Source organism: Suillus discolor, assembly GCF_016758755.1.
Source record: "Suillus discolor strain FC423 chromosome Unknown F5147scaffold_49, whole genome shotgun sequence".
NCBI classification, from domain to species: domain Eukaryota; kingdom Fungi; phylum Basidiomycota; class Agaricomycetes; order Boletales; family Suillaceae; genus Suillus; species Suillus discolor.
Genome location: NW_024541296.1, coordinates 253,861 through 275,072, shown reverse-complemented (window position 1 = coordinate 275,072; position 21,212 = coordinate 253,861). Strand labels below are relative to the sequence as shown.

General features: G+C 47.0%; 6 protein-coding genes across 6 annotated transcripts; 3 read left to right on the top strand and 3 right to left on the bottom strand.

Moving 5' to 3' along the window:
• Positions 1–205: 205 nt before the first annotated feature.
• On the top strand, positions 206–2,580 carry F5147DRAFT_655191 (uncharacterized protein; the record flags this gene model as incomplete). The annotated part of the gene is made up of 9 exons (XM_041433945.1): positions 206–350; positions 421–556; positions 681–799; positions 846–934; positions 1,003–1,185; positions 1,332–1,640; positions 1,669–2,004; positions 2,329–2,416; positions 2,501–2,580. The coding sequence occupies 9 exons, from the start codon at positions 206–208 to the stop codon at positions 2,578–2,580; spliced, it is 1,485 nt and encodes a 494-aa protein (XP_041290043.1).
• Positions 2,581–3,773: 1,193 nt separating this feature from the next.
• Positions 3,774–5,460, top strand: F5147DRAFT_655190 (uncharacterized protein; the record flags this gene model as incomplete). Its single annotated transcript, XM_041433944.1, has 8 exons — positions 3,774–3,870; positions 3,984–4,055; positions 4,117–4,131; positions 4,186–4,316; positions 4,610–4,768; positions 4,990–5,112; positions 5,185–5,311; positions 5,399–5,460. 8 exons carry the CDS (start codon positions 3,774–3,776, stop codon positions 5,458–5,460), a joined length of 786 nt encoding a protein of 261 aa, XP_041290042.1.
• Positions 5,461–12,566: 7,106 nt separating this feature from the next.
• F5147DRAFT_776530 (uncharacterized protein) lies at positions 12,567–13,503 on the bottom strand (the record flags this gene model as incomplete). Its single annotated transcript, XM_041441865.1, has 2 exons — positions 12,567–13,377; positions 13,430–13,503. 2 exons carry the CDS (start codon positions 13,501–13,503, stop codon positions 12,567–12,569), a joined length of 885 nt encoding a protein of 294 aa, XP_041290041.1.
• Positions 13,504–15,001: 1,498 nt separating this feature from the next.
• On the bottom strand, positions 15,002–15,833 carry F5147DRAFT_708406 (uncharacterized protein). The gene is made up of 4 exons (XM_041438137.1): positions 15,630–15,833; positions 15,448–15,575; positions 15,221–15,399; positions 15,002–15,164 (listed from the first exon to the last, which is right to left on the bottom strand). Exons 1-3 carry the CDS (start codon positions 15,768–15,770, stop codon positions 15,273–15,275), a joined length of 396 nt encoding a protein of 131 aa, XP_041290040.1. The 5' UTR covers positions 15,771–15,833; the 3' UTR covers positions 15,002–15,164; positions 15,221–15,272.
• Positions 15,834–15,865: 32 nt separating this feature from the next.
• On the top strand, positions 15,866–17,563 carry F5147DRAFT_708401 (P-loop containing nucleoside triphosphate hydrolase protein). The gene is made up of 6 exons (XM_041438136.1): positions 15,866–15,905; positions 15,958–16,069; positions 16,125–16,620; positions 16,673–17,035; positions 17,089–17,390; positions 17,448–17,563. Exons 1-6 carry the CDS (start codon positions 15,882–15,884, stop codon positions 17,462–17,464), a joined length of 1,314 nt encoding a protein of 437 aa, XP_041290039.1. The 5' UTR covers positions 15,866–15,881; the 3' UTR covers positions 17,465–17,563.
• Positions 17,492–19,716, bottom strand: F5147DRAFT_297378 (Pkinase-domain-containing protein). The gene is made up of 4 exons (XM_041429093.1): positions 18,835–19,716; positions 18,425–18,757; positions 18,260–18,377; positions 17,492–18,182 (listed from the first exon to the last, which is right to left on the bottom strand). The coding sequence occupies exons 1-4, from the start codon at positions 19,513–19,515 to the stop codon at positions 17,806–17,808; spliced, it is 1,509 nt and encodes a 502-aa protein (XP_041290038.1). The 5' UTR covers positions 19,516–19,716; the 3' UTR covers positions 17,492–17,805.
• Positions 19,717–21,212: the final 1,496 nt, after the last annotated feature.

Here is a 21,212-nt window from a genome sequence, read left to right as displayed (position 1 = left end):
ACATGTTCAAATAAAAAGCCTCACTGTTTTCATCTCTTTCTCTACCACCCCACATTCGATATCCACCTACTGTCAACGTGCAAATCGAGTACAACATCCCAGGGAAGTGGTTGCGGCTGAAAAAAGTCAGAAAGCAGCAGTGAAAGTAGCTAAGGCTGCCACATTGGACAGTACTCACAAGCAGATTGCTGCTAAGGAGGATGCCATGGCTGTTGAGCAGAGTGCCCAGCTTGCTGGCCTTGGACCACTCATTAGACCAAAGCCTCACCCACTATTGAAGAAGACTAAACCCTTAGTGTCGTCCCTGGACTCGGAAAATGCAGCGATGACTATGCCGGGCCCTAAAACATGTAAGCAAGCGATACACGGTGATCCAAAATACTATTGCAAGGACTTACCATTCAAATTTGACTGATATAGCTGGCAGTGCAAACACAACTCAAAATGCTGTGAACACGGGGAAGAACAAGTATCAAGATTTAAAGATCACCTTTAAGGACGGCGTCAAAGCAAATCAAAAGGTTTCTAACACCAGTGTATCCACTTTAAGTCAGACGTGTGTGGGAAGCACTGATGGGAAAATCAAAAGAACATTGTAGGTTCCTATTTCGAACAACGATGCTGCTTCTATCAGAACTCACCTTGTATTATTTTGATATTATTTGTTCGCTGACCCATAGCACATCCGAGTCTTCCACACCATGTTCAGAGGAAGTGGGAGTAAGGAAGTGGGTGAAAAATGTGGTGTCCAAGTCCCAACTGCAGCCCTCTGTGCCATCAAGTACACAAAGTGCTCAGGGTATGAATTAACTTGTGTTTCTGAGTGAGGCTAATAGTATTGTCAGCGGTCTCGAACAACAACTCGGAGTGGACAGAAGATGTTGATGCACCTGAGACATTTGACGAGCAAATGGTTAGAAATCGGGCTGGGAAAGTGAGTGAAATCACACCTTCATGGGTAGTATACTAGAATGAAGGCAGGACATTGTGCATATGTTTCAGACTGCCAAAGATGCATCCAGGGGAAAGAAGTGTGCCTTTTCTGACTCGTTGGAGGAAGAAGAAGAATGCAAAGTCCAAGATGATCCAGATGCTGATGAAGGCCCTAATGTCGATGATCCAGTAGACGACATGGATGATGATGTCAAGATGGTAGATCAGCAGCTGCCTGAGGTTGGTACCAAGGTAAGGATCAGATAATGCAACTAGTGAATCACTTACCACAAATCTACTAGGCCAACAAAGCAGTGAAAACTCGGCTCACAACCTCTGTATGCAGAATTTTCAATTTACTGACATAGTGCGAGAGAGCTGACAAATTCCTTCGACAGATGTCAGTTGATATTGTTAAGTCAGATGACTCGAAGCCTGTCAAAACCGAAAGTGCAGCCAACCAACGAAAGACGATCAGCCTCAAGAAAGAAAAACCCAAGAACGCTCACTTACGCAGCCATGCTCAGAACGGAAAATGGTGTTCTAAATTCCTTCCAGCAGTAATGTACTGGGTCGGAAACTCTAACTATCCTTGGACCATCCCCAATGAAAAACTTTCGGACGTCTGCTATAATATTTTCAGTGTAGTGTACAACGGTGTACCCGGAGAATTTGAGGCCGACAGCTGGAGTGGTGGGTTTCACGTGGTGAGTAAAATATTATTTCGTATTCAAGTCAGTAAACTACATTTCAGCAGGTTTGTCAAAGGATTTCAGAGTGGAGGGGAGTCTTGGCTCCACTGCTGTCAGTGTCCTGGTGATGTTTTTTACTTCAAATGACGACTTCCAGGCTCCCAAGGCACGAAAGAAATATGCTGAATATCAGCTCGAGGACTCGTGCTTTGTGTATGAAGACCCAGACAACGAGGACTCACCTGGAGCCTTTCTGTCTGAATTCATCTTGCATGTTTTTGCTGCCCACCTTGATGCTATCCAAGGATATGAGAAAATTGACATAATTGATTGTGGCTTACCTGGACACCAAGCCGCGCTTGCACTGGCAACTGCAGCTGTAAGTTTTCTCAATCTGACATTGATATCCTACTACAGAACTCATATGTCCACCTCCCTACCTTCAGTCTCATCTATTTGCACAGCTGCCACTCGCACTATTATGCATTTTTCGACGTTTTTTGGACCTGCTGCCTTAATATCATCTGCTCCTTTTTGTCCTTTGACTCATCGACCTCCTTATTTCCCCTTAGCCTACTTTTTTGTATCTCACTCCATGTCTCAAATAATAGTGCCTTTTTTGATCTAACCGCCTTGAGAATCATGACCTCCTTATTTTAAGTGTGAACGAGTTTCTTGAAATTGTCTTATTATGCAAATTAAGGCATATAAGGAAACATTAAGGGACAAAAAGGAACCTGGGGATTTGCTGATGCATTGGCCATTTGCCAATCACCAGTTGCCAATCAATGGTAGTTCACATATAAATTGATGTCCTAGTGCACCTCTGTGCATGCTGGTATTTTATGGACATTTGTTTTTACACATGTATGCAGGTTTGAAACATTTGGAATCAGGTGCATTAGTTAAGGACTATGAAGGACCTGAAAAAGAACTCAAACAAGCTGTGGAATGATCATTTTCTTCCTAGGCAAACATGAGTGATTGTCCATGGCCATTCAGGAGTGGCAATTGGCAAATGGCAAATGGCAACTGGTGATTGGCAAATGGTGAATGACAAATGATAATTGATAATTGGCAATTGGCCAATGATGATTGGTGATTGGTGACTGGTGACTGGTCAATGAAAATGGCAAATCGATAATGGATTAATGGCAAATGGCCAATGATGATTAGCAAACACGTGGCAAGTGGCACATGTTGAGTGGTAAATAGCAATTAAATGGCAACTGGAAATTGCTGCAAAGCAATTTGTAACTGCTGAATTGTGATTGACTATTGGCAGTGGAGGACATAAGTTTGCCCATTTCAATGTTTCAACTTTTTTCAGATGTACAAATTTTGAATACATTGAAATATTCTATTCTATTCTATTCTATTCCACATTATTTAGGCCTACAGATAGTCACCCATTTTGGGTGTCACAAAACCATGAGAATGATATTTTTATATACTGAATATAAGTTCAATTTTTCAACACAAAAAATGGATGATTTCCTGCAGGCAAAAGTAATGCAGAATAGATTATCATTTCACATTTCAGGAAGGTTGCCACAATGCTGGGTGTCATTTCATCACCATTTGAAAGTCAGCCAGGGTTCGCCCTCCCCCCTACAGATTATTCTAAATCAAATAAACTCATACTTTGCCTTTTTAGGACCACATGCCAGATATCTGCTGATATAATCTTACTGTGCAGTATGTGCACGGGTTCTGTCGTCCAATGCTGTTTGATACTACTGTCCCTGCCCTTCATGGATCCCTCGCATACTTTTATATACTTACCTTGTTTTTATAGGTATTAGTTTGGATGCTTGGTGGTGAGCCAAATCTCTAATCTCTGAGCCTGACACTAGCGGTCACCAAGGGACAGTGGTGCCTCCTTCTAGTGCTGCCATGGTCTGGTTTGGAGGGTCCTAGACAAGAACCAAGAACCGGACCATCGGTTCAGTTCTACAAAATGTCTGAACCCAGAACCGGACCATAGAGAACCATTCTCTACGGTCCAGTTCGGTTTTTTTGGGGTCCAAACCTGAACTGAACCAAAAAAAAAACTGTAAGAGCATGCAAAAAAACATTGACAATATACTAAGTAGTCTACATGTTGAGTAACTAATCTATTAACATAGCTGCTCTCCCCCAATTACCATGTGCAAGAGGTATCAGAAGAGCGATTGTGATAACGAGGAGTTGACACAACCAGAAATAGGAAAGCAGCAGCCAAGGATGGCAATCATGAGCATGGGTCAATGATGGTGGTGAGCAGCAGCATGAGATGGTGGCAAGCGCGGGTACCATATACAGGTAATAAATTTATTAGACACTGAAACAATAAAACACCATGACGCACCTTTGCAGCTGAGAGAACTCCCCATCTAGAGTCGAGTCTACATGTGCTGCGTGTGGGCAAGAACAAGAGTGTGCCTCCAGGTCTGTCCTTTCCCGTCTGTTTTTTCCACTTGTCTCTAACTCTTCTTGTCCCCGATGTCAGAATTAGCAGTAAGTTGTGAGTCATCAGCCTGTATAAGGCCGATGCAGTACTGTGAGTTGTGCTGCCCAGATGGCTTGCTGGTGAGGTCAAGTGGGTGGATGGGTAGCTCAAGTTGGCTGTTGAGAGTAATGGTCATCTTGAGTGGTGTCGTACAAGGGACATCGTCTAACAGACAGTCAGCTTGGCAATTACAAACTGAGGTGAATAAAATACAAGAGATAAGCAATGGTAAAAATAGTGCCACTTGTCATTGAGGAGGTCAGATCGTAGAGGTGGCTATCTGTAGATGAACACAATGCAGTGGAGCAGTGGGAAACGACTTGGATCAGCATGGCCCAAGCTCGAACAAGGATTGACACTCACCAACTGTGAATGGTGGGCAATGATTTGGATCAGCATGGTTCGAAAATCCTGTGATAGTTAAAAAAAATGAGAGTTTGAATGATTGGTACTTACCTTTAAAAAGGCTAAAGGTAGCCTAATTAACCAATAGTGCAAATCCCAAAGACAACAGTTTGATGTGGAGACCGAAGTTGTCACAGTCGAAGTCGAAGTCGATAATGGTTCAGAATGGTTCGGCCTTGCCGAACCAGAACGGGACAATGGTGGAAGACCTAGAACCGAGAACCATTTTCCAGTCCGGTTCTGGCTGGTGTGAGAACCGTGGACCGAACTGCGGAGAACTGGACCAAAAGTCTGGTTCGAACCATGGTTCTGGACTGGACCGCAGCAGCACTACCTCCTTCAGTTTCAACATCAACATATGATGGACAACTGGTGTCCAATATGAAGGCCCCCTCAAGAAAATTGCATTCTCCAACCCTGCAATTCCAGAACAACAATAGCATCAATTCTACTGAAGGCCCCTTGAAGGTGTGCATGATGTGCCACCACAAGGGCACTGCATTCTTCAAACTCGTCTCCTTGCAACCAACAGATCTTGGCATCAGTAATTTTGCACTAAGTGAGGAGGAGTATGTGCAGGCCAAACAAAAGGTACTATGAAACTGCTGTTGGGACAAGTACAAAAATTTGTTGCAGACTAATTTGATACATTGTAGAGTTCAGGTAGTGCAATACAAGGCCAAGGGCACCTTCAGCATCAAGAGATCAATGGCCAACACAAGGATCAGCATACTGATTGATGTCATCGCAAGGAATGGGTGTATGATACCAATGTTTTGCAAAGCCAGAGGTGAGTATGAAGGTGAATGTTTCCACATCAAAGCCCATGGTTGTAATGAAGGCTCAATCATTCTGACTTGCAAATAATGCTTGTTAGGATCTAGAATAGAACACGCTCAGAGGTTGAAGACAACGACTATAATCATTCTTAGTACCTAGAATAGAACACGCTGCGTAGAGTACAAAGTAAGAGGAAGTTGGCGAGACAAATAACAGAGCACATACCTCAGAGGTTGAAGACAATGACTGAGGTATGAGCGAAGCGGGGAGAACATGTTTTAAGTGACGAAACAAATCACGTGCATATTAGGTAATGCGGGGAGAAGGTATTCTAGGTAAGAGGCAAAAGGAGAAAGATGACGAAGTTGAAATGCTAACACACCCCCTTCAACGAGACATCTTCAACGTAACGCAAGTGAGAGTCCAGCTTGATGACGTAGGAACAGAGGTCGAGGGAGACACTTTGTGAAGACGTCAGCCGTGTTTTGGTGCGTCGATAGCCATTCTGGTAGGAACGTTCCTTGTTCGATATGATGACGGATGAAATGATAACGTAGGTCGATGTGCTTCGTGCGAATATGATTGGCAGCCTCCTTTGAGAGCACAATTGCACCAGCATTGTCAGCGAAGAGACAAATGGGGAGGGGTAGAGGGACCTTTAGGCAGGCGAAAAACGACTGCAACCAAAGGCTGTCCTGGATTGCGGCCACCAATGCCATATACTCAGCCTCGCATGACGACAGTGCATGAGTAAGTTGTTTCTTTGACGAGTGAGACACCGGGCCGCCGTTATAGAACCAGACGTAGCCTGTTATTGATATGTGATCCTCCGGACTACTTGCCCAATCTGAGTCGCTATACCTGTGCAGATCCGCGTTGATGTTCGCACCCCCGTAATGGATGCGGAAGTTCAAGGTGCCAGCGAGAAAGCAAAGAATGTGTTTGGCTGCTGCATAGTGGCACGACGCGGGGGAGGCGTTATACTGCGCTAGGCGCATCACGGCCACTGCAATGTCCGGTCTAGTGTAGAGTGCCAAGTAGAGCAGCTCACTGATGAGCTTGCGATACTCTGCATGGAGGTCTTCAACGAAGGGATAGACATCAATCTCGCGGCCGAAAGGGAACTTAGGGTCCATGGGAAGGTTGATGGGATGGCAGTCGAGCATGCCGTGTTCTTCGAGGAGGTAAGAGATGTACTCGGACTGATGCATCCAGAGCTCCTGCGACGACCGAGAATGTTCGAATTGGACCCCAAGGTGCTTGGTCACAGGTCCCAGGTTGGCTAAACCGAAACGTTCCGCTATCTGCATCTTGACCCATGTCAAGAAGACCCTACCATTGGCAGCTGCAAGTCCATCATCGACATGCCAGGCGATAATGCACACGGTGCATACGCCATTGGCATCTGTGCGATCGTAGATGAAGACCGCATAATCCGCATCACAGCGTAGGAACCCGAGACAAGTCAGAACCTCACGCAGAAGCTCGTACCAATCATATGCAGCTTGCTTGAGGCTGTACAAGGAGGAGAGCAGGTGACACATGAGACGTGCTCTGTCGACGCCGACGCGCTCAAAACCAGGTGGTTGGCGCATATAGACATCTTCCTGCAGCTTACCCCAGAGAAAGGCACGCTTCGCATCAAAGGCGTCCAGTTCCCAGTCGAGTTGCGCTGCCATGGCTGAGGGAATGTGAATGGAGGCTGTTTTGGCAACGGGCGTGAATGTCTTCCCAAAATCTACCCCAGGCACCTGTGAGAACCCTTGCGTGACCAGGCGAGCTTTGAAAATGGGGCCACCCTTCAAGTCTGACTTGAATTTGAGGACCCAGCGACATCCGATCACTGTGTGCTTGTCAGGTAGGGGTACTAATTCGTACACATTCATCTCAGACATGAGATTCATCTCCTTCCTCATAGCTGCGACCCAGTGATCACTATCAGGCCGTCGTACAGCTTCGTCGTAGTTGTGCGGGGGGACTTTAAGGTCATAGCCTGGCGTGAGGGGATTACGTCTGGTGTCGCTGCGGATCGCAACGCATGCTTGCTCGACCACGATCAAGTTCGCTAACGCAATGGTGAAGCCCACCATAAGTGTCTCCAGCTTTATAGCATCCTCATCCTCAACAGCAAAGGCGGTGCTTGGGCCGGGCGCATCAGGCGCAGGTAGGTCAGCTGCCTCTGGGACAAGCATTGTCGGACTGGAGACAATCGGGGCTGGACTCACTACAGCGCCCTCCGGCGCATCAGGCAGCAGGATGCCTCTGATGCGGGCAGTCCGAAGTTCACACTGGCGAGCAAGCCATGCTCAATCAGCCGCGAGAGAGTCCTGATACACCATACCTTTGGCAGTGGCCATGCGCTCACGTCCCGACTTACGAGGTGGAGGAGCAGGAGCTGGGGGTGGAACTATAGCAGGGGCGGGAGGGGATGGTGGCGGAGCAGCAGAAGGACAAGGAGGAGCCGAGTCATCATCGTTGGAATCGTCCGAGTCAGAGAACACGTGGCCTTCGAAATTCTCATCGAAGATGACGTCCCTGCTGTTGAAGAAGGCACCTGTTGCGGAGTCTCGTAGTCGCCATGCCTTCACACCAGGTGGGTATCCCATAAAGGTGGCCACGTGAGAGTGTGGCCTGAGTTTCTCTTGGAGCTCGGCGGGGATGCGCGCGAAGTAGCGGGAGCCAAAGATGCGAAGGTGAGAGACGTCCGGCTTCTGATGGTGAAGCATCTCGTATGGTGTTACTCCGGGGGCAAGTGCCTGTGATTTGCTGCGATTAAAGAGATACGCAAGGCAGAGTGCTGCTTCGCCCCATAGCGACAGTGGCAAGCGGGCGTGATCAAGCATGGCATACATGCGTCCCTCGATCGTGCGGATGACTCGTTCTGCCTTGCCATTCTGCTGGTGTGAGTAGGGAGCTGACAACTGACGCTCTATGCCCGCAGACTCGAGAGACAACATAAACACCTCATTAAGGAACTCCCCCCCATTGTCAGACCGAAAAACCTTCACCTGCCGATTGGACATGTTCTCCCATTTGGCCCAAACAACTGTCCAAGCTTCCAGCGCTTGGTCCTTGGACGCTAGCAGCTGGAGATTGAGGACGTGCATATGGTCGTCGAGGAATACTATGAAGTACTTCTTGCCGTGGGGAGTCGTGGTAGGTATGGGCCCGCAGAGGTCTGAGTGGATGAGTTTGAGGAAGTGGGAGGCTGGTGGCGACTCGGACGAGGGATATGGTTGACATGGGTGCTTTCCCATGATGCACGACTCACACTTTGACAGCGGCGCTTTCGACTCGATGGAGGCACCAGTGGCGAATAGCGGGAGATGACGGACTGCATCTCCTCCAAGGTGACCCATGCGCGCATGCCATAGGTCGAGAGACAAGGGCACTTTCACGAATGCGGTGAATTCCGAGACTGAAGGCGAGTTCGGCTCTGATGTGACGGGTGGTGGTAGGAACTCAAGGTCCACGAAACACAGTTTATTCACCAGTGGCAGGGATCCCAAAGGTGTTCCCCGATAGCCGAGCTCACACCTTGGAGGCGCACCACAAAAGTTACACTCCCAACTGCGATCTACCATGTATCCGATGGACAAAAGGTTCATCATCGCATCTGGTGCGTGAAGACAGTTCGTCAGTCGCACACAATATTGCTTCCCGTCAATCTTCAGGGCCACAACACAGTCCCCTCGACCAGAAGTGGTCAGACTTCCGTGGTTGGCAGTGCGTACGACAACCGGGTCAGCAGTGGAATAAGTCCAGAAGGAGGAGTGATTGTGGACAAGTGTCGAGGTGGTCCCAGAGTCAAGGATGGTGGTGAATGCATTGGCAATGAAGGCTGCAAGGTGAGGTGCATCATCTAGTTCCACAATGGAGGCGCACGATAGGTCAGCCAGGAAGGTATCTGCTGCAGCAGATGATCCGGCGAATGCCATGATCGACGAGGAGGTGTTTGGCGCCATGACGAGTGCAGCAACAGCAGGAGGAGTTGGAGTAGACACAGGTGCGACAGCGCATGCTACAGTCTCCCTGGGTTTCTTACCCTTCTGCCAAGGCACCTGGCCTTCCATGCCCCCACCTTTCCCATAACAATGGGAATGATCGTGATCTCCCTTCACGCAACCGGGTGTCGTGCAGAACACACCCTCAGGATTGTGCTGGTGCTTGCATAAGCCCGTGATTGAGTTAGTGTTCCCTCCCCCAGATGTGGTCACAGTATTCGCATACTCACTCCCAGGCTTCCCCGACAGAGATCTATCGTCAACTTGACGAGATGCTTCTGCGGAGATGCGCGCGACACAGTTCTCGTACGTGAGAGGAGTGCCGGCAGTGAAAGTGTCCTGAAGGCGCTGCTCAAGCATAGCCCTGAATTGGAGCCAACTGCCTGAATGTGGCAGCCCGCGGAGGAGCTGAAAGATGCTGTCCTCGTCGGGATAGGAGGCACCCATGTTCAACAGGCAAGTGCCAAGTGCCAAGTGACGTCCGATAAAGTTGGCAGTGTCCGCTGAGTCCTTCATCTGTAGAGAAGAAAGAGTAGAACGGATGACATATTGGGAGCTAATGTCCGTGCGACCATAGTGATCAGCAAGTATCCTCCACACTGCGCGCGCAGAAACAGTATGGTCCTCACCCATGAACTGTGCGACTGAGGGAGAGAGGCAGTGGGTAATTAAACCTTTGGCCTTAAGATCCTCGACGAGCCAAGCACATATTGCTATGGTCTCGTTGATTGTGGGAGCGAGCGGGTCAGTGGGAACGGGTATGAAGGAGGGGATGCCTAAGATATCGCTGGGAACTACAGTTTCCACGATGTGACACCATAAGTCTTCAATGCCCAGAGAAGTGCGAACTTCGCATCTCCACGCAAAATAAGTATCAGAACCTGTGAGTTCCGGAATATGATTGAACTTCCCCATAATGGAGGAGAGCACGGATACAGAGATTGAGTCGCTGAGACCTGAGTGACTTCGCGTTCAAGTTGAGGTTCTGCTTCAGAAAGCAGGGCTCATAACCTGTTAGGATCTAGAATAGAACACGCTCAGAGGTTGAAGACAACGAATATAATCATTCTTAGTACCTAGAATAGAACATGCTGCGTAGAGTACAAAGTAAGAGGAAGTTGGCGAGACAAATAACAGAGCACATACCTCAGAGGTTGAAGACAATGACTGAGGTATGAGTGAAGCAGGGAGAACATGTTTTAAGTGACGAAACAAATCACGTGCGTATTAGGTAATGCGGGGAGAAGGTATTCTAGGTAAGAGGCAAAAGGAGAAAGATGACGAAGTTGAAATGCTAACAATGCTTGCCATGGGGTGCTCATCATGGATTTGGAATGAGCTGTGCATGACAAAGGTATAGTCATCTTGATTGGTGTCTGTCAATGCATTCTTGTTGAGTCAGCTCAGTTCCCACCAGTACAGCAGCTGTGACAATTAGTGCTGATTCTTCTTTGTCATTTACTTCCATCTCTGAGTCCATCTCATTTTGCAGTGCTTGATACTGATATAAGATATTATCCTTGATATTTCATTGACCTACAGCTTAGTTTTTCATACAGATTATCTTTTTGTGTGATTTGGAAATTGTTTTTCAAAGTCCAGTATATGATAGTCTGCATTATTTTGCCTGCAGAATAAGACAATGGTTATGCAAAAGAGAAATAAGGGGCAATTGCTGATACAGTAGATATGCTCATAATGCATACTGTCAAGACCGTCAATAGTTATGCATTATGAGAGATATGCAACACCACATACGTCACATTTCTGTGACACATGTGACCTCCGCCAAAAGTGTGACATCAAGTATCTGCTGATTATACCGAGAAAAATTGTCCTAGAGAGGTCTGTCTAGCATTAAGTAGTTCTCCTCGTTGTAGTTGAGCACTGTTAAGAACGTGCTCAAGGGTTGGATCCAAAGGGCTTGGCTTCAGCTCGTGCGCTGCACCCCTTACCCAAGTATGTGCCCCTAACTTCCGAGGGCTGTTGGACGATGTTACACACTCAAATAGATCTGTTATGCGGAGCCCTAAGAGGGGCGTTGTCCGCTAACGGTCGTTGACGTAACCGGAAGGATCCGGTATGGCGAGTGAGACTGGCGATGACGAGTTGGCAGCAATCACAGACGCGCGTGTCACATGACTTCTGAGACGGATGTCTGTGAAGTCACCAGGCTCAAAGTAAGGACAGTCTTGTCTGAACGATGAGTGTTGATCGAGGTAGACTTAGTTGCGAAGAGCGGCTAAGAAAAGATACTAGAGACTGAAGCCTAGAGGCGTTCAGAGGGAAGTATGTTCCAGGGAAGATTGAGTAGATTCAAGTTAGAGAATCTAGTACAGGATGACCGACTACTTATACTAAGTGGAAAGGGTTAAGGGCAAGGCTACCGCACTGTAGGTAAGGGTAAAGGGGAAACAAGAATGGTATAGGTGTGTTGGCAACAGAGCCGGATTAGTGGTGGATGGTCGAATGTGGAATGAGACCGAGAAACGTTGGAACGATCCAACAGTAGGAATACAATGTGCGGGAAGCCGCAGTCAGAATAGACCAAGAAAGGAAAGCCACATTGGTGGCATGAGTCAGACCGAGTCATAGGTGCGGGACCACATTGGTGGTCGAGTAATAGGAGGAACATGCGTGCACGTGCATAGAGACGGGCAATGTGAGGGATGGGAATGGTCCCGAGGATCCGGTCAATGGAAAGTCAGTAAAGGAGGACGAGCCGGAAGATGGTGAGGGCGAGGATGAAGGGAAAATGATAGGGGGGCCACGTGACCGATGTTACTTGTAACAGACGATGTCCGAAGGTTGTCGGACGAGTCCGGAGTCCGATGTCCGATGCGCAGGAATTCCGGCGGACATTTGGGAACGAGGGATAAGACTAATCCGGATGATGTCCGAACTAGAAAGGAAACAGTGGAGGACTACCAGAGGTAGAGGCAGAGGTGAGAAGTCTATAGGAATCGATCCTAAGACTAGCGGAGGACAACGAGAGGAGAAACTCAAGTTGGACGGAGAAGGGAATGAGCAGAGTCTAAGATAATATTCGAACTGAGGAAGTACAAAGATTCTACAGGGTTTATATACTACTGAGGACTTAACGGAGAGTCAGTCTGCGCAGTCCGAAGCTATGCAAGGCTGTGGATGGAGCGTATAGAAAAGTCAAACACTAGTCTATCAGAAAATAGTAAATGAAGACGGAGATGAAGACATAGGAAAATAAAGGCAGAAATGAAATGAGGTACGGAAAATGAGTATAGTCTAACTGGAGAAGGAACGTACAAAGGGATAAGGCATGGAAGATAGATGCAGGTCGGATCCAGACGATAGATAGAAGTCGGCCAGATCCGGAAGTCCGGAAATGATGTGTGTGATAGGTCCGGGTCCGGAATGCGGGATATGACAAGCACGAAATATGCGAAGTTGTGATGATAAGTTGAGTGAAAACGGTGGATTACCATATTGCATGCATCCAACTTTGAGTTGCTGGCACAAATCAAGAAGATCTGTCCATGTGATTGATGCAGCCACTGAATCGTCGTTGTCATTGTCGTCATCAGAATCAGTCTCAATGACTTCACCGCTTGCGATGGTAACTTCACGATGGACCTCATCTGCAATGGCTTTGTCACCACCTTCGAATGCGGGAAACTCTCCCATATCTCTCTCCTCGGCAGGGTCCAGGAGCTCATCAAGAGTTGGCAATTGACCGAAAATACAATTGCGCGCCTTGAGATTGTTGACAGATTGCATAAGGTCAGCTTCAGCAGAGGAAAGTTGGTCATCCGCTTGCTGTGGACACACAGGAATACAAATTTTGAGCCCAGTGTGATGAGACACAGCTTCTGCAAGTGCATTTACAGCATTCAAGGCAATATCTGTGTCTCCTTTGGCATCCATGATGGCTTTAAGAGCTGGTCGCCAATCTGAATCTACATAGTGTTCACAAAGATGAGCCTTTAGGTCATTCTCAACTGCTGGAAGGGACATTTCAGTGGTCATGAACTTGCGGATGATATTCCATGCGGCAGGATTGACATGAGGCCTCGAGTCTAGGCCTACTGTTGGATCACTGCCATGAAAAATTGAGCACTGAAAATGAGAACATCAAATAATTGACTCACAGTTGGATTTCAGTGTGATTCCAGCAATGTTTGATGGTCTCAGATGTAATGGTGTACCATGCCTGCTTCACCATTGTCATACCTTCGAGAATGTTGAGTTTGTAAATGTCTCATTCGCCAGCATCATCAAGAACAATCGCACGCGCACAAAAATTACAGCGATATATTGCCTTGAAGCATTGAATGATTCCAGCATCACGTGGTTGCACAAATGGTGTCATATTGGGCCCAAAATACTCGAGATCGATGTTTGATGGTTGATACGAGATGCTGTGACCAGAGAAGTTATCAATAAACATGCAAATGTGCCGGTTTTGTCGCTCCATTTGAAGATTGAACTTATTAACCCATCTAGACAGTGCATTAGGTATCATTGACAGTCACAAGATCATGTTAACATACTCTTCAAATAGAACTGCTGTCATCCAAGCCTTCTTATTGTTTCGATAATAGAACCTGCACTGTTCTGGTGACTGCTTCTTGAAGCATCGTGGTTTCTTTGCCTTGCTGATAAAAATAGGCTTGAGCCTCTCACTCCCATCTGCATTGCAAGCTAACCCAATGGATATGCAAAATTTCTCCTTCTTCTTGCCATTCCTTTGTCATGTTGCGAGACCACGATCTGGAGGTGCGCTAAAAATGAATAAATTAAGCACTGCAAATGACAAAATGAAATGAACACACACTATGGAAAGAAGGATGTCTCGTCGAAGTTCCACCGATCTTGAGGAGCAAACTTTGCTAAGATCCTGCGACAATGTTCTCGTTCTGCAGCAACAGCTTCAGTGTCCACAGATCCAGATTCCCCATGCTGTCGGTACTCGCGGATCTTGTAGGTTTTGCAAAATGACTGAATCCATGCTTCCCCTAACAGCCTTTCATTGTCTGGGACATCAAACTCGTCCTCAAACCTTTTCCGTTTCTCTCGTAACATAGGCCCAGTCACCATTTCATGTTTGTTTTCCATGTGCCTGATCCACAGAATCAAGGCACGCTCGACATCAGGTCTGGTGACAACCCTTGGCCATTTTGATGACAATGCATTAGGGTTATCATTGACATGGGCTTCCATTTTGGACCTTTCCCTTAATTTGTGAGACAAAGTTGACTGTGTGAAAACGAGAGCACCAGATTTGAGAGATTTAAAGTGTTCTACAATTTGGGCTTGTGTGACATTAGGATGAGAGTTGATGAATGAATAGACCATCATCCAGTCTGAGAGAGTGAGATTTTGACGAGAAGAGCATTCAGGTGAAAGAGCCAAAGTTTGAGGAGTGTCCTGACTCCTTTGTGATGACTTTTCACTGTTTCGCAGGTCAGTTGTATGCTGTGGGCTTATCACGGGGTTTCCACTTCAAGTTTAGGGTACATTTTTGTGTATGATACTGTTGTAATTACTTGCTAGCTTCTATACATAGTTCAAAGAAACAATGCCGCACAAGCGGAACAATACATTTATGCAGTACCTTATGTCCCACCCTATTAATTTCACACTTCATAATGCATACAAGCCATGCCAAGGCCATGCAATATGCAATATGTAAACAATTACATAGGAACATCATCAGGATCCTGAAAAGTTCATGCATTATGAGATTTATGCATTGTTACAATATGCATTATGAGCATATCTACTGTATATATATATATATAATGTGGCATGCAAAACAGTAAGGCAGGCCAGCAGCAGTGGTGTGATAGAAGGAAAAATCACCTAAACCTGGCCCTGTAAGGTCTAGGAATATGTCCTCAACATCAAAGAGACCTTCAAGAGCATAAAATCGTACCCACCAAAGACAAGCAAAGTTTGTGCCGACTTCGTCGGCGCTTCCCGAGTCCCGTATTATAATTGACCACCAGAAGCAAATGGGGTTGAAGCAGTAGAATCAACCTCCATCTTTGAACTGACATTGGAGATTGCGATAGTAGACAAAGATCCAACCTCCAGTGCAAATTGTATTAATTGCTGCCTGGCGGTGAATTAGCTCTCCGTAGTCAAGACAGGATTTGGAACTCACTGCTTGTGCTGCTTCAGCATCTCGAGCATTGCAACTACACTGTCCTGCTCCTGCACTAAGAGGTCACCTCCTGCAAGTGTGCTTGCATAATCTTTCGCCTGAGTAAGTGCATGTTTGAAATCATTCGTCTACTAGGACGCTGATCAAACTACTCCATGATCTTGCCGTAGGAAAGGACATACCGCATGCAGCAGTGCTTGTTTGGCTACAGGAGTTGCAGTCCCTTCTGCTTTTTGGGTGAGCTCAAGCACCATAGCAAGCTTGGGTAACAATCCGTCGAAGAGTGCAGTTGGTAATGAAGTCCATTCCGGTGTACTTGCCATGTTCCAACATTCGAAGGACAGAGTCTGAGCGACGTTAATTAACCCAAATTGCTTATGTCATCCATCAATAGTACTGCGGCAAAGCTTGCCTTTCAGTCATTTCGTCACTCCATGTCATCGCAAAGCAATCTAGATGTGAGTGGCATTCGAGATCTTCTGGATCTGTGTATTTCTAACAGATCTTAAGAAAGCCATAGAGCTTGTCAAGGGTGCTATCGAGGATGATGAAAAGCAGAACTACCCTGAAGCGTACAAGCAGTACATGAATTCACTCGACTACTTCATGCTGGCTCAGAAGTGTATGTCCACTTCCACAAAATCTGCAGTCTGCACTCAGTATACATCCAAATGTAGACGAGAAGAATGAAAAGGCCAAGCTACTCGTCAGGGCAAAGATCGAGGAGTATCTTGCACGTGCAGAGACCTTGAAGAAGCATTTACAGAGAGATGAGAAGAAGTCGCGTAAGGCCGTCAGCGTTGATGGTTCTGCTAATGGCACTGGGGGCAAGGGCTCCACTGACAGTCCCGATGACGACAAAGACCCTGAGCTCAAGAAGCTACGCGCAGGTCTTTCAAACGCCATTCTAGCAGAGAAACCGAATGTGAAGTGGGATGATGTTGCTGGTTTGGAAGGAGCGAAGGCATCCCTCAAAGAAGCTGTTATTCTTCCCATCAAATTTCCCCATCTCTTCACTGGAAAACGGACACCATGGCGAGGCATCCTACTATATGGCCCGCCGGGAACGGGCAAGTCCTACCTTGCGAAAGCTGTTGCTACAGAAGCCAAAAGCACATTCTTCAGCGTCAGCTCAAGTGACCTAGTCAGCAAGTGGCAGGGCGATTCAGAACGGTTGGTTCTTGGCGCTAGGTTATGTTCAGCTTGCCTCACAAATTCCCTTTAGGCTGGTAAAGAACTTGTTTGAAATGGCTCGCGAACTAAAACCTGCAATTATTTTTATCGACGAAGTCGACTCTCTAGCCGGAACACGAAACGAATCTGAGTCTGAAGGCTCACGGCGGATCAAGACTGAGTTCTTGGTGCAAATGAATGGCGTTGGCCATGATGACACTGGCGTTCTCGTTCTCGGAGCAACTAACATCCCTTGGCAACTTGATCCTGCAATCAAGCGTCGTTTCGAGAAACGAATATATATTCCACTTCCTGGCCCGGACGCACGGAAAAGAATGTTTGAAATCCATGTTGGCAGTACGCCATGCGAGCTAGAGCCAAAGGACTATCGTCTTTTGGCCGATCGAACAGAAGGGTATGATCTTTTAGCCTAATCTAAGTGAAGTAATCCACCCAACTACTACCTAGGTATTCTGGCTCGGATATATCCATCGTAGTTCGCGATGCCCTTATGCAACCAGTTCGCAAAGTCATATCGGCGACACATTTCAAACCTATACCACCTTCTTCGTCGTCAGGAAAGGCTAAGTGGACACCATGCTCGCCTGGGGATTCAAACGCCGTTGAAAAGACTTGGTCGGATATTGATTCCGATGAGCTTGTAGAGCCACCGCTAAGGCTAGCAGATTTCATTAAGAGCTTAGACAACGTACGACCAACGGTCACCGAGGTGGATATCAAGCGACATGATGATTGGACGAAGGAGAGCGGTATGTTGACGATAAATTAGATCCAATCCAATTCTTTATTGACTTTTGGCTTTCCAGGCAACGACGGGGCATAATTCTCGATCTTACCCTACCTCATTACTGCATACCACAATACCGTACTGTTCTATGACATATTCTATATTGCAAAGGAGTCCTTGTGCCGTTCGACAATAGTAGGTGACATAAGACATCGATTCCATGGCCAAGTAAGTACTACAAGAAGCTATGGTAAGCAGGTGCGCAGACAGTGACAGATGTAATAGCAGAAAAAGGAGAATTGGATACTACGACAGAAGGCGTATTGTTCTGTGTATTATGCTTCAAGAATACAGGCGGCGCTGTGTTCCAAGAGGGCTGATATTAGGTTACAACATACAAGGTGTTGGCACGCGCGACATGCCCCCGCAAGAACGCCTCATGATGATATGATCTGCGCTTGCTGCATCGCATGCACATGCACGTGCGTGGGTTTTGCTACAGCATGACAAACTTCTATACCCTGCACCCATGAATGCGCCACGACGTCCTCTATCGGAGAACGTAGTTTCGGGTCTGGCTCAAGCATCCTCCGGATTAAAGTGCGGCACGCCCGTGGGCTCAGGTTGTTGATAGTCGGTGGGAAAACGACATCCTTCTCTTTATCCTTGTCTTTGTGCGGAACTGCACAGGCTGCGACATACGCCGCGTAGAGCGTGTCGGACATTTGAGCAGCACGCCAGGGCATCTCTTGAAAGTGAAGGCAGTAATACACAATACCGCACGCCCATATGTCAACTAAACGGGCGTCGTATGCTATTTTAAGTCAAAGTAAAGAAATTATTGTCTACGCAGTTAGGCAACCGGATTAAAGAGGGTTGTATGTGGCTTACGTTTGCCTAAAAATTGCTCTGGGGCAATGTACGGCTCACTACCACAAAGCCCCGTCGACATGTGAATTGTCGCTTCCCATGGCAGGCGGTATACAGTCGATGCGCCATAGTCGCCGATCTATAAAAGCATGAGAAGACAAGGACACATGAGGCATGTTCACCCACCTTCAGATGGCCCTTAGTGTCAAAAAAAAGATTCTCCGGTTTGATATCACGATGTGCTACGCCCTGACTGTGGAGATACGAAACACCCGAAAGCATCTGCTTGAAGCAGCATTCGACTTCACTGGGCGACATACCACCCTTCTTGATTGCAGCGTAGAGATCCCCACCAGGGCAAAATTCCATAACCTCGCACCAATGTTGATTCTCGTCCTGAACGAGATCCACAGTCTCAACTATGTTGATATGGTGCAGCGTGGAGGAAATACAAAACTCTGCAGTGAGTTTCTTGACGTACTCCTTTTCTGATTCATTCTTTCGTCTTTTGCGGAACTCCTTGATATAAAAGACGTGATGAGCACCAGCCAAAGGCTGCGATGGGCAAAGACGGGAATAGCGGCGTGTCTGCTTACCTTGACAGCGTACAGCTTCTCTTCACTTCTATCCCATTTGTGGGCTAGGCGGACGACAGAAGTGGCCCCCTTGCCAATAGCAACCTTTTGACAAACACCGTACTTCTGCGTTAAACTGGCTGCACTCTCACCACCAACCGATTTTCGATCCACGTCGGAATCTGACTTCTTGCTACTAGTTGAGCGGGCAGAAGATTTGCGTGAGAGTTTAGGTGCAGAAGCAGTGATGAGATCTTTGAGAGTGAATTTCTGCCCACTGTCCGAGTGAGCGTTAGATGGTGCCCTCGAGCGGCTGGTAGGTTTCTCTGACGGCAGAGGTTTGCCCTTCTGAGGAGTCTTTGACGTATTCGGTACGGTTAGTCTGTTGCCTGACACACCGCCCGACATGCTGGGAGCCCGGCTTGCAGCCTGGCTTGGAGGACGGGTTGAAGGAGCACTCCAAATCTCGCTCTCCGATGGTGAGGGTGAATCTGTTATGGAGGGCGTTGCCGAGCGTGGGGTTCCACCCTTGACTACCTTGGGCGGTTGCATATGCGAAGTCGAGTGGTACGTGGTACCGTTGACGAAAGAATTGGGATGGGGGTAAGTGTGGAGAGTACTGCCATCAAGCGGGGGCTTGTCAGAGCCATCAGGGCCTTCGCCCTCGCTCTGAGCGGTATCTGCTGAGTCAAGAACCAGCATTGATGTGAAAGAAGACAAGTGGGGTAGAAACGGCGAGATAAACGTGGGGGTTACCAGAGGCTACTAGTCTCCGTTGCTGACCTAATAGCGAATCGTATTCGTTAGAGGACCAATCGCAGATGAAAGGAAGGAGAGGTGTGGTAAGGTCGTGCCCTACAGAGACAACATGCTAACTTGAAACAGTTGAAAAAAGTTTGATGGTGATGGTGATGATGATGATCAATTAAAAACGAAATCTGTCGTGGGATGAACGGGAAGAACCCAGCCGTTGACGGTGACCTGCCTATGGCAAGGCGAGAAATGGCAATTAAACCCTCTCGTAAAATACGTTGGTAAGCCCTGGACCAGGGCTTTTATCTGCCAAAGATCAAATCAAGTTATAGTTCCGTCAACGTTAACAATATTAGCGATGACCAGATATTGGAGGGACAAAAATGTGATGGAAAAGGGTGATACGCTTGGAAGATCCGTCTTGAACGTTTGACGGATGGCTGAGTAAGCAACAGGGTACCATCCGACCCGCAGTTTTACTAGTACACCCACGCTCAACAAGCCAATTGAGGTCAGAACAACGCTTCAACTCAATTGTCAACGTAAAAGTCAGCTTGTCATTCCTATTCCCATGCATTTCCACGAACCTGGCGCTAGTCTAGGTGTTAATGCTATTCGTCAATATATATTTGGTTTGCACGGGTTTTGCCAACATTGTTATACTTAGCTCCGGTGTCGGAGTGATCTGAACCCGGCCAGCTACAACTATCCGAGTCGTATTCCGGATCCTGGTCTGTCTTGGAGGGTATCAAAGTGCATATGGTTGAGATCCGATAAAAAGCTCAAGCTTACTATCAGAGCTTGTCAGAACTGATTGACTAGGAACCTGTTGAAGCGTACGTAGTATCTGAAGTGCACTGGATTCTATACTTGTCATCATGCGTGAACTAGCTTCCATATATTATTAAACGTTATATTGATATTATTCCGGCTTCCAACCGGCTTCCACTACTGACTTTTCGATCAGAAATGTTGCAGACCATATTATTTATTTGTTACACTACTTAGCAGCTACTCAAGGAACAGTCCTGGCGGGCTTTGTGAGGACCCTGATGATCCCTAAGGCCCTAAGGCCTAAGGGTCTGCCCAGATCTAAATTTAGGAGCGGACAGTTTTGGGGTGGGAGTACTCACCTGCAGTAGACATAAGGGAAACCAAAAGTTTTCGCTCCTTTTATAAATTATAATGTTGCCCCAGCCTCGCGATCATGCTGATGCATGTATACTACTAGCAGTTAATTAGCTTTCATCATGTCTGTTGCTCTACTAGTTATCGTGGATGGGCATTCAAATATTCATGGCTTGAATCGCGTCCAATATCTTCCGAGGGTAGTTCAGGAACAAGCTTCTAAGATGGAGTCCAACTTCGGGTTTTTCCATGACAAATCCACGAGATTGCAGGGTTGATGTCATTGCGCGCTCAAGAAGCTTGCAGTGATGAATTGAGGTTGGTTATAATTAATGGCAACGCGAGTCATATTTGTCTTTTGATACAAAGTTGAAAGATATTCTGGCCTAATTCTGATGCTATTTTGACGGATCTGTGATAATTGTTTCTATGAGCTAGTACTAGATTACACTCGATCCTGACATGAAGGAAGTACTTGTTGTACGTCGGAGGACTGGGAGAGGTCTCCTAATAAAGTC

Coding starts and splice junctions, on each gene's coding strand:
- F5147DRAFT_708406 (XM_041438137.1), bottom strand. CDS start 15,770: ATGGCAAGTACACCGGAATGGACTTCATTACCAACTGCACTCTTCGAC. Junction 15,576..15,629: donor AACAAGCACTGCTGCATGCG/GTATGTCCTTTC, acceptor GCGTCCTAGTAG/ACGAATGATTTCAAACATGC. Junction 15,400..15,447: donor ATGCTGAAGCAGCACAAGCA/GTGAGTTCCAAA, acceptor ATTCACCGCCAG/GCAGCAATTAATACAATTTG.
- F5147DRAFT_708401 (XM_041438136.1), top strand. CDS start 15,882: ATGTCATCGCAAAGCAATCTAGAT. Junction 16,621..16,672: donor TGGCAGGGCGATTCAGAACG/GTTGGTTCTTGG, acceptor AATTCCCTTTAG/GCTGGTAAAGAACTTGTTTG. Junction 17,036..17,088: donor TTGGCCGATCGAACAGAAGG/GTATGATCTTTT, acceptor ACTACTACCTAG/GTATTCTGGCTCGGATATAT.
- F5147DRAFT_297378 (XM_041429093.1), bottom strand. CDS start 19,515: ATGCTGGTTCTTGACTCAGCAGATACCGCTCAGAGCGAGGGCGAAGGC. Junction 18,758..18,834: donor AGAAGCTGTACGCTGTCAAG/GTAAGCAGACAC, acceptor TTTTATATCAAG/GAGTTCCGCAAAAGACGAAA. Junction 18,378..18,424: donor ACACTAAGGGCCATCTGAAG/GTGGGTGAACAT, acceptor ATGCTTTTATAG/ATCGGCGACTATGGCGCATC.